The sequence below is a fragment of the Crocodylus porosus genome, unplaced genomic scaffold (assembly GCF_001723895.1).
Source record: "Crocodylus porosus isolate Cpor-Errol unplaced genomic scaffold, CroPor_comp1, whole genome shotgun sequence".
Classification (NCBI taxonomy): Eukaryota; Metazoa; Chordata; order Crocodylia; family Crocodylidae; genus Crocodylus; species Crocodylus porosus.
In genome coordinates, this window is record NW_017728937.1 from 1,096,062 (window position 1) to 1,107,145 (window position 11,084).

At 44.4% G+C, this 11,084-nt stretch overlaps 2 protein-coding genes across 3 annotated transcripts in view; one reads left to right on the forward strand and one right to left on the reverse strand.

Moving 5' to 3' along the window:
* Positions 1 to 311: 311 nt before the first annotated feature.
* SIRT3 (sirtuin 3) lies at positions 312 to 9,525 on the reverse strand. Of its 2 annotated transcripts, none has more exons than XM_019547230.1 (9): positions 9,171 to 9,525; positions 8,008 to 8,179; positions 6,521 to 6,718; positions 5,586 to 5,818; positions 5,345 to 5,445; positions 4,911 to 5,072; positions 4,132 to 4,341; positions 3,103 to 3,171; positions 312 to 2,313 (listed from the first exon to the last, which is right to left on the reverse strand). In XM_019547230.1, exons 1-8 carry the CDS (start codon positions 9,244 to 9,246, stop codon positions 3,151 to 3,153), a joined length of 1,173 nt encoding a protein of 390 aa, XP_019402775.1. In that variant the 5' UTR covers positions 9,247 to 9,525; the 3' UTR covers positions 312 to 2,313; positions 3,103 to 3,150. The 2 variants fall into 2 exon arrangements, with proteins under 2 accessions (XP_019402775.1, XP_019402776.1); XM_019547231.1 differs by having other exon boundaries at positions 5,688 to 5,818; positions 9,171 to 9,524.
* A 1,416-nt stretch (positions 9,526 to 10,941) lies between these two features.
* The window catches only part of PSMD13 (proteasome 26S subunit, non-ATPase 13), a 13,446-nt gene continuing 13,303 nt past the window's right edge, over positions 10,942 to 11,084 (forward strand). The window contains exon 1 of the mRNA XM_019547232.1: positions 10,942 to 11,084. This exon is cut by the window's right edge and continues 8 nt beyond it. Coding sequence (XP_019402777.1) covers positions 11,011 to 11,084 — 74 coding nt within the window. The 5' untranslated portion in view covers positions 10,942 to 11,010.

Consider the following 11,084-nt stretch of genomic DNA (forward strand, 5'->3'; position numbering starts at 1 on the left):
TGAAAAGATGAAATGCAGTGATGTTTCTATTCTGTATAGAGAGGTTGGATACGGAGAGTTGGGCTTTGTGGCTTGTAGTTCAAGGGTGAAGGTTCAGGAAGTCAAGAAATGGTGGAAACCCTAGTGGCCAGAGTGTTATTGAGAAAATGGCTGAGACCGCTTAAAATGTTTAGCAAGCAGCTTACATTTTAAAGACAATCTCTACTGCAGGGGGAAAAGGCAGAGATTTCTAATTTCCCCCCTTTTTTGAAAATAATAGTTTTGTATTCTCTACAAAGTTCTTCATTGATGAAGATTTTTTTAAAAAAAAAAATCCAAGTTCTCAAAGGGATACAAATTGAATAACTTGGAATTAACCCACTAAATTTTATAAATAGACACCTATCCCCCCCCACACACACGGACTGGGATAAATAATTCTGGAATTTCTAAGCCAACTGCTTTTTTTTCTTTGACAGAAGCTAGCAAAATAATAATAGGAAGTTTTCATGTATGTGTAAACTTCTGGTCTTTGCAACACTTATTTCACAGAAATATTAAACCACATTTTATTCTACCTATTAGGCACACAAATAGACTTAAGGTGCTTAAGGGCAATCTTATTCCACTCTGCTCAAGCCAGATGATGACATGTTACAATAATAGATGCACTAAGAGATTTTCATGTCAGGGTGGCGTAGGATTGCACTTAGATGCCTGATGGGTGGAATGGCACCTGGCCCCATTGTTTTAATTATGAAACATGGTGCATTTTACTATTTATCGTGTTACTATTTCCTTGTCATTAGATCCTTCCAGCCATTCATGCTTAAGACTCCATCTTATAATCAATTTAGACTTTAATCCAACAAACCCCAATGCATGTGCTTAATTTGAAACAGGTGCGTGATCCGTTGATATCTGTAGGGTTTACCTGCTTGTTCTAAGTATGAGCGTGAGTGTTTGCAGAATCAGGGCCGAAGTCTTCAAAGACATCTTTGATATGTATGATTTGGAAGTGATATGTGTTGTCAAATAGTAAAATTTTAGCCATGTACATACAAATCAACAAATCTCCAAGCATGCTAAATATCTGATGTTTTGCAAAACAAAATAAACACTTCAGCTTTTATTTGAGCTGCACATTCAAATAAATTTAAATTGATGGTCCCATATGCATGCAGGAGCATTCCAAAGTATTTGAAATACACATTCAGACAAACAAATCTGTTCATCTGAATGTGAGATCAATCAGACTAATTCTCTAATTTTTTTTACAAAAGCCAGGAAGTTCAGTCATAAATACTCAGTTATGTCACTGTTAGGCTAGGAAGAGCCAGATTCACAGCAGATGTAAATTGACAAAGAAGTCAATGGTACTGCTGGGTTGATCTACATTAGCTGAGGACTGGGCTCAAAGCTTCTACCATCAAAAAAGATAATTCAAAACTAGCACGCATAGAGCACATTAACTGAGCCATACTGCTCCTCCATATGTAAGGCATGAAGGTGAGCATAAAACAAAGCGTTACAAGTATACAAAGAAGAAATGTTATAGTAACTATAGAAATCTTGCATCAAAATTCCTTGACTTCTGTGCGTTCAGTGGGCCACCATAACCTGAACCTTGTGTGAAGTGTTTTGCATTTAATCTTTGCTGTGATTCTGTAGACCTAATTTCAACTGAGGTAGTATTGTAATAGGTGGACTAATTAGAGACACATTCTCCCAGCCGTATTTCAAATCCCATGTCAGGATTGGACTCACTTGCAATAATAGCACTATCACAAGTGGGGGGAGGGGGAAGAGATTCTATTGTTACGTCCATCTGTGTGATCTGCAAGTAAATAGCTCATGAACTTTTAGAAAGGAGGTAATTGCTGTAATGTCATAATATTTCTTTTCTCTGGGAAAGGGGAACAGGTAGGCAAGCCTGTCTTGCTCCACATGTTGGAAGTATCTTCTGAGTTGTAACATGCAGGAAATCCAGCCAGCAGTTAAAAGATGGAACACTATTAGATCGATAAAAGAGCAAAGATGGGTAACAAAAGAACAGATGGAAAGAGTTAGGGAAATGGGATGAAAACAATTAACACTAGGAAATGTGTGAACTACACATAGAAATGCAATGGACTGACTTCAGCAAAAACATTAGCACTTTTTATTAATATGATTCTGTAGAAATATAAAACAACTTTCCATTCAAATTGAAACAGCAGCTTAAACCAGCTCTGCTCAACAGGCAGGGCTGTTTGAGGAACCATCTCTAGGCATGTCAGCACCTTTCACTTCCCGATTAGCAGCAATTTCCCCTAAATAACCTGTGGTACAAATCTGCAACAAAACCAAAAATCATCATTTAAAAAAACCATCTGAGCCTCATAGCACCCTCTCAAATAGGTGGTTCAGGGAGCCAAATGTCTCTCTGTTCCAGCTGAGGCTTTTGGAGCTGAGACCTTACACCAGCAGCAACGGAGGGAGACTGACTAACCCATTTGAAAGTGATTTGCAGTGTCTATTGCTAGGTACCCAACTTGAGGCATTTCAACACACCTGATTTTGCAAACATGCACCCTTTGGAAATTCCATGAGGTCTTTTGGGGTACCAGTCCAGGAACTGGTGCTCCCAAAATCAAGTATCACTCATGCAAATTTTGCCCAGAACACCTGGCATATGTGTTGTGGGAGGGAAACAAAGCTGGCTTAAGTCTAATAGTGATCTTCACAAAGCTGGATGATAAAGCCCATCAGTAGTGTATAAACTAAATGACAGAAGCAAAGGACAAATTAATTGAAGGCAGAAGAGTCATCTCCAGATTTATGGTCTGGACAAGAAAGAGCAGAAGTAATGGAGTTCAGTGGCTACATGCCTCGTTCAGATATCCTACTAAGAAAGTCATCTCTTGGCACAACCAGCCCATGCCCTGTTTGATCTTTGCTTCCTAGGCAGCTTGTGCAATGGTCCTTACTGTATTGTTTTACAGGCAGTCAGACAGTACCAAAGAGATTTCTGCAGACCAAGTTCTTAGTTATAGGTATTATTTGATGCTTTAAAAATAGACAGCATCTTGCACAATTGTCTTCTGTTGTCACTCCCTGTCTGCACTGGGAATTACAACCTACCCTTTTTCAAGGTGAAGATCATTTTCCAACTGTGTTCAGCCAACCGTCCTAACTGTCTTTGGCATCCAGCTAAAAATAGAAAGAACATATATTGTTGGTCAGGGTGGCTCAGATAGATACGGTCCAGTGTTTATCAGCTTGGCTGGTGACAGTCGCTCACCCAAAACCTCACAGTGAGGAGGAAGAGGACATATTTCACAATTAGCCAGATTTGTATGGCTTTCAACAGTGTGTTACAATAATTCTCATGTAACCCTAAAATAGGTTAAAGAGAAATACCTGAAAAGTGACTTTTAATCCCTTATACATACTCACGACAATAAACTGACGAAAGATAAACAAAATGGCTAAAATTTACTTAGCATTTCAAGACTGCCATACTGGACAACTGCTGGTACTCCTGACTACTTACTGCTCTGTGTGTGTTCTGTGCAGATTTGTAAGATTCTACTGAACTAGTCATACCAATGTCAACAGTCTATTTCTTGGCATGGGGAACTGAGCTTGACACTTCCCAGTCAGTCAGTACCCCCTGCATCTATACAACTTTTACACTCCGCACCCCTAGCTGTATATTTTTCCAGACATGGGAAACTGGTAGCATTTCCATTGGTTTAAACAGCCCATGGACCAGGGCCTTGCTTGTGAGGGTTCTGTCTTAAATTTATCTAACCCCATCTCTTTCTGTTTTCTTTATACCTCCTAGGTCTGTATCTGTCCTCACTAATAAAATGATCTCTGACTTAGGTTTACACCCTCTTCCTCTGTAAATGATGAAGATATATTTAACAACATGGCTGTTTCCTTATCATGTGATATAAATACTGCGTTTGCTGTTAAATACTACAATATTTTGATTCTGTAACTTTTACGACTCCCCTTTTGGACAGGAACTGTAACCCTGAAGGTGAATGCTATGTGAATATCTGGTTATTACAATTCCCACCACCTCTTCACTCCCAGAATACTTTCTTTGACACAAGGAATAAAAGGGAAGAGGCAAATATGGCCTCTGTGAGCCCTTCATACCTTTTTTGTTTCCCTCTGAATTAATTCCTGCATCTCCTTCTTCCAGCCCAGCAACTCCACCAGCTTCTCCACCCCACTGACCACATCTCCCAGCTGGGCTATGTCATTGTACTGTTGCTGAAATGCGAATGGTCCCACCAGGTCTCGATTGATCAGTACACGGGGAACAGAGCTGCGGATGGCACCAGCAAGACTAGCAAATGGCTCCACCTAAATCAGTTCCATACCCCCAAAAGAGCACAAAGAAAGATCTTTATCCCAGGAGAAGAGATCAGGTGGAGAATTCATGCTCCACTGTGAGTGTATTCAATTTAGCAAACAACCTTAGGGCCTCAAGGGGCTTTACCCCACTGGAGGGCCCACACCTCTCAATCCAACTTTGCCATGCAACACATCCCCTCCCCCATTTAATATCAATGTGTATGCTGCATGTCTTAAGCTAGATACTCTGTCTGTGCAGGATTTTCCCACAAACAGTAATCCCCTACATTGTAGATAATTTGTAGATGCCCCACTTCCCCAGTTATTTAGTGTTCCTTCTTCAAGTATCCACAAAACTAATCTTTTTCACCCAAGAAGCCCATCCCTCCCCCTTTACTCAGCATTCCTCAGAGTTTCCCATTTCCATCTACCCGTTTCTATATAATCTGTGCTTTTCAAGGGTCCACAAACCTCACTCCTTACCCACTATGGCCTCAAAATTCATTGCTTCATTTTCTCAATCTCCAAGTCCCTGAACTACTACATGCCAATGATCCCAATGTCTTCTAGGCACACACCTCAAGGGATGTCCCAATAACAAAGAGAAGGTCTGCCATAGGGAAATCTCTCATATGCAGGAAGAACCGGCTTGGGAGCTCCTCTCCAAAAAACACAATGTCAGGTTTTATGAGTCCAGTGCAGACTGGGCAGCGAGGGATCTTGTCTGCCATCACTTCCCCCTGAAATGAGAACACCCAAAACCACAAATGTGCCTTAAGGGGCAGCTCAGGACCCTACTGGCTCTCATATATAGGTTTCAATTTAATCACAATGAACCAGCAGTTCAGCCCAAGTGCTTTCCCTCCTTAACTGTGTTCTTCCTGAAACAGAAAAATTGCCTTTTGGACCTGAGAACTTTATAGCCTCTGTGATGCTTGGCTTGTGACATCTCATACCTTTGACTTTGCTTCTGATGTCTCTCTGTGTACATGCCCCAGTCATTGTCACTTACCCTAAAGTCTTCACCTGGATATGTTCTACGACACACAGTGCATGTAGCAGTGGCGAAGGTGCCATGGGCTTCCACCAGACTATTGGGAGGGATCCCAGCAACTGGAACACATAGACGGAAATAAGAACAACTGAGCAAAAGGCAACTGAACTGGCAGCCCCTACACTCATCAAACAGTTCCACTGCCGTTTGCCACCCCTGCCTCTTTCCACTGCCTGAGACCTTGGAAGGGGACACTCACCCCTCTCTAGCCCATCGATGTTCTGGGTATACAGACGCATAAGGAGGCCTTTGTCATGCAGGAGTCGCAGGAAGTAATGGGCATAGTTGGGCTTATAATTACCAGGGTACAGCTCCTTGGCCAAAGTGAAAAAGGGTTTAGGATTGTGGAAGAAATAACTGAGTTCAAAGATGGCTTCTGGGTAGGGAATGTTGTACTGCTGGAGGTTACTGTACAGGCCACTCCCAGGAGACCTGTAGAAGAGAGAAATGTGGCCTGGCAGTCAAAAAGCCACAGGAAGGCAAACCTATCACAGAGGTTTCTGAAATACATGTACCCTGAGAACATGGGACATGACAGCTTTGTGAGCCCTACCTGGATGCTTTGTGCTAATCAAGCCGAGAAAAGCAATCTCAAATTGCCATTATATATAAAGGAATGGGTAATGTTAAATTGGCATATCCGGCTTTCTGCCATGCTCTCCCATCTCCTGGTATGGAGGCATGTTAAGAGTCTGTGAATGGTGGGGAGGGCCCTAGCTGGTTCACTGTGTGCCAAAGGTCCTGAAATAGCAGTGTGGCCTCTGTTCTCACTGGAACAACTAGTTTATGCCAAGATTAGACTGATTTCTGGAAGAGCCAGGGAGGATACAGCAAGGGATGAAGCAATGAGCAGAGCTCTAATGACCTGAGGTTCTGCACAGGAGCCCAGGTAGATAGATGTGCTAATTCCTGCTCTGGCATTGTCCAAGCTGGCCAGAGAGGAAAGAGAAGCAGTAGATACAGGGATTTTGTCTGTAGCTGGGAGAAGCTGCATCTAATTCTAGGCTGGCACAAGCAATGAGAAGCAGAGGGGTGTGGAGAGGTAGGCTCCAGGTATTACCTGGGTTTGGGAGATTAGAAATCCCATCTCTAGCATGGCCCAGATAAGCATGTGCAAGAGGGACAAGGTGTTACCTGAAATCTGGGATGCCACTGGGGGTACTGATCCCAGCTCCAGCCATCACCACCACCCTGCTGCACTCTTTCTTTTGAATTAATTCTGCCACATTCTGTAGGGTGAGCTTCTGCTTCCTGCTGTCATCTCCCCCTCCACTAATTCCAGAGAAGCCTCTGGCCATAGCAGATAGGGAGACAGATCTTACTGCTGGGATCCTGCAATGGGCAGAGAAAGAAATACAGCAGATCACAAAAGGGCTGAGGACTGTAATCTCAAGAGTTCTGGAGAAAGCCAAGGCTGATCTTCTAAACTGCAGACATGTGCTTTTCTTGAGTAACCCAAGGTAGAAAACTTAGCTTTAGCTAGTACGAAGCTCTCAGGAGCACATCCACGCCCTTCTACCTGAGGACCTTAAGGCACTGAAATGTTGTGAAGCCTCACACTATGTAGAATTAGTCTACTGCATATTAGTGTCACTAAAAAGGTGTGTGCCAACGCTACCGCACAGTAGCACAAGTTACTGTGTGTTCAGTTAGTACCTGTTACTGCAGGCTTTAATTTTAATACACAGTACCTACAGAGCATTAATGCACGTGTAGACATGCCCAGTGCAGGTATTTGGGTGAATTAGAGAGAATGCACAGGCAATAAAAAAGCTCTGAATCTCCAAATCAGCATACAAAGCCTCTGGCTGGACACAGATTGGAAACCTTTTTTGTGTCACAGCTCATAAGAAGCACTTGGACTGTGTTACATACTGCTGTGATGTGTATAGCTATTGTCTAGTCTAGGAACTGCAGGAACTACCACTGTGGCCTGAAGGAAACCCTTGACTCTTTTAGATTCCCCTCAAGGGCTGTCTCTTGCGAGGGTCACATTGTGCACATGGCAAGCACCATTAGCACTCAGCCTTATGTGTGGAAGAGAATGAAAGAATTTATAATTTCGTATTATATAAGTAGCATTTGTTTTTGCAGGATGATACTGCTGATCCAGAGAAAATCTAGGAATGAGAACAGAGCCAAGGGGAAGCTGCTGGGATTTATGACTCATAGCAGTGTTAGCAGGCCACAGTACTGCAGAATGTTGCCTTCATGATCTATTTTTATGTTGCCAAACCCATGTTTGTTTGATCACTGAGCTGCTAAAACCAGTGTCCAGACCCTGGCAGTAGTCAATATTTCTCTCCAAAAACCTGTTTTCTGTTTCATACATTCTCCCCAAATGCCTGAGGTAGCAGGTCCCATGCCTCACCGAGCCTGGCAGCCCATGTATTTAGATGATGAGTGCTTCCTGTTCCAAGCACTGTGCTGTAACGTATTTTGTGGTATCTGAAATGTTTGGTGACAAGTCTCAACCTCCTGCCCCCTGGGGCTGGGTATTTCGGTGACACTGAGAAAGCTGGATAAGCCCCTGAGATAATGGGACCCTGGTTTGTGGGGAATCTGTCAGGATTGTGTGGCAGAATAACAGTGAGCAGTATGAAATGAGAGATCAGCCATACCTCACCCTGGAGGCACTGGCCATCTTCTCTCCAGCCCATGCCAGAACTCCCCTCTGTTGTGAATGTCCATTTGTGAGGGTGAAGCCAAATCCCAAGGAAGGCAAAGGGTCATTTCTGCACAGCACCCTACTGTGATGATCTCCCTGAGTGCATATCCAGAGACTCCTGCATGCTGAAACAAAAGATACAGCAGTGTGAGCCAGGTGACAACAGTTTACTCACTGGAGAGGTTTGGCCCAATTAGATGGACTCTCTCCAGAAAAACAGAAAACACAGTCAGCTCTGTGCACTGATTAAGTATTACAGATATAGGTGTAACTTCACTTTGTACACATTGTTCCAAAAAAGGCACCTCCAGATGAACAAAGCCCACCTGGGGCACTTTTTGTACACTTTTTTTCCTTGAGGCACCATATCCCATGCACACTTAGTAACTTATGGACCACTAGAAACCCTCATGGAGCTCTTGTCTTAGGCCAAGAGCCTTCAGATAATTAGGTATGGTTACAGCAGTGGTTCTCAACCTTTTTAGATTCAAGGAATCCCTCGTTAGAGTCAAAGCACCTCTCAGAAAAGGTCAGGTTTTAGCTTTCACTTGATTTTTTACTACAGACCAGTAATAGAAGTTTTTATGTTGCAAAGAACTCAGAAAGACCACAACAGGTCAGAATATTTTTAACACTGTGGATTTCTATTAGAAACCTCGGGGTTTCTCTTGCAGACCATACTTGCACACCTAAGAGTGCTAGTGTTGTGTGGGACCCTGAAGCACCCTTGAAAGGATCTCAAGGCACACCAGAGTACCAAAGCACCTTGCCTGAGAATCACTGGGCTACCAAGTTAAAACACTCTCCCATGCAAAGCACGTCACTGACATTGATCTAACACCCACCGACTCTCCGCTCCGCATTCCCCACAGTCCTCCATGCTCCACAGTCTCACTTGCCACCCTCCCCGAGTCCTATCTGAACTCCACCTTCTCCCTCCGGCCTCTAAGCTCAAAACACCAATCTCCTGCAGTCACTTCTGAACTTTGCCAATCTACTCATTCTTGCTGCCCCCCAAACTCTGACCATTTCCCTCATTCTGATCTTTAGCCTTCTCGACAACTGCTGACCTACTCACTCCAGCATTTTTCAGTCTCCCCTGAATCTGTTGTTTACCTGCAAATCCCTGATGACTCACAGGAGGATGCACATTGCCAGCAGTGAGGACTCTGAACCATATGCCCAGGTTCATTCCCCTTCACTTGCTTTGTTGCAGAAAGCAATAACTTGTGCAATGTGGATGAGAACGAAGAAGGTTCCTGTGGTTGCTTCTCTGCTTTCCCCTTTAGAGGCTCTGGCAACTGAATCCCCTTCTGGCTGCAAGGAGCATGGCAAGGAGCAACCTCTGTCCTTTGCACTGACTATTACTACTGGCCCCGCAGCTGGGGCAGGGGGATCCAGAGCACAAGGCAAAGCACCAGTCTAGTCTGTTTGCTCACAGTCTATCAGAGCCAGGCACGGCTGAGAAGGTCTTTACCATAATTTCCCTAATACAAAGGCTTCTATGTTAGACACATCATAGACAGTGTTATCAGAGCAGCTCTCCTTCAGAGGCACCTGGGTTGCAGTGTTTATTATGCCACTGAAAGGGTGGGGAGCACATCTCACCTGTTCAGCAGTGCTCAGGACAGGGAGGGAAGAAAAACTTCCTCCATTGCCACTTCAGAGGGAGGAGTTTAGAGCTCTTCTAAATATTGCGGTTTTTATTTGGCTAAGATCAAGCATGTTGCAGGGCATCTAAACTCCCAGGGCTCTGAGCCTGGGACTGGCACATAGGGAAGTATCTGAACTTTCAGGCCTATGGGTTGGGCAGGTAGGCTACTGGCCCAACTGAAGTTATGTAGCCCATAGATATTTATAGACAAGGTTATTTGATTTGGTATTGGAAAGAATAAAAAGGGGATTGGTAGTGAGTCCCTCAGTATTTGAGCAGCCCTGGTTGCAGGAGACAAGTGATTGGGGAGAATCTCAGTTTTCATTTAAAAATAAAAAGTAGATTTTTTGCACTCTTGGTTGGGGAGGAAACTATCTGAATACATCCTAGAGGCACAAAAGCCAGAAATCTGTTAAAAAGAACCACAAATATGTTGCCCCCCCCCTTTTTTTTATAACTCATGATGTCATGCTGATGTGCAATTGTCAGAGGGTCCTGGCTCATGATTTCTGAACATTCGAAGTTTGTTGTACAAAACGTATCTTGGATAGAATGTAATCCCCTGGACTGGAAAATGGCCAGGACATTGGGATGAACATCACCAGGTCCCTCAAAATGTGCCACTGGGTCTTTTGTGTCCACGAGTCCCCTGGACTTTGGTATAATAAAAAATACGGATTTACCCAAAAAGCCTTGTCTGGATGTTGGCGTCATCTCATCAAAAGGAGGACAGCTTTAGTCACATGATGCCTGCCTACCGGAGAAACAGTCACCGCTCTGCACATCCAAGCAGCAGTGTTACCATTTGTCATCAGGTTAGGTCTGAAGCGAGGCAGTCCGTCAGCCCATGTATCCGCGCAACAAGAGCTTTCCTGGCTTTAGCGCCTATCCATTTGATCATCTTGCAAAACTACCCGTGTATTCCATTATACCTCTGTGATTCCATTGTTGAACCATTATTTCTCCCTTGCAAAGCTGTGCATTTGATTGTTTTCTCCCTGTGAAAAGCTGCCAAATATGATTTTACTGATTGTATGCCCCTGCCCTTCTCAGCACCTCGGTATTGTCCTGAGCGATACGCTCCTCTCAAGGTCTGCTTTGGATTTGTGCCAGAGCCTAGACCCGGTATCAAAGCGCCCGCTCACGGGACACGCAGCACCGCCGGGGGAGGCCGGAACGGGATGCTGGGCTGCAGCGGGGTGAGGCAAAGCGTGCCGGAAGTGAGTGTGCATTTCCGGCAGCGCTGCTTCCGGTTCCTCGCACGAACCCGTCGCCCCGGCTTCGGCCGCCGCCGCCGCCAGCATGAAGGACGTGCCGGGCTTCTTGCAGCAGAGCCAGAGCTCGGGGCCCGGCCAGGCCGCCGTGTGGCACCGCCT

Bases quoted from the DNA above. Each gene is read 5' to 3' on its own strand.
- SIRT3 (XM_019547230.1), bottom strand. From the start codon at position 9,246: ATGAACCTGGGCATATGGTTCAGAGTCCTCACTGCTGGCAATGTGCAT. The intron at 6,719-8,007 runs GTATGGCTGATC...TGCCCATTGCAG, and splicing joins GCCAGTGCCTCCAGGGTGAG to GATCCCAGCAGTAAGATCTG. The intron at 4,342-4,910 runs GTGTGTGCCTAG...GAACTGATTTAG, and splicing joins TTATTGGGACATCCCTTGAG to GTGGAGCCATTTGCTAGTCT.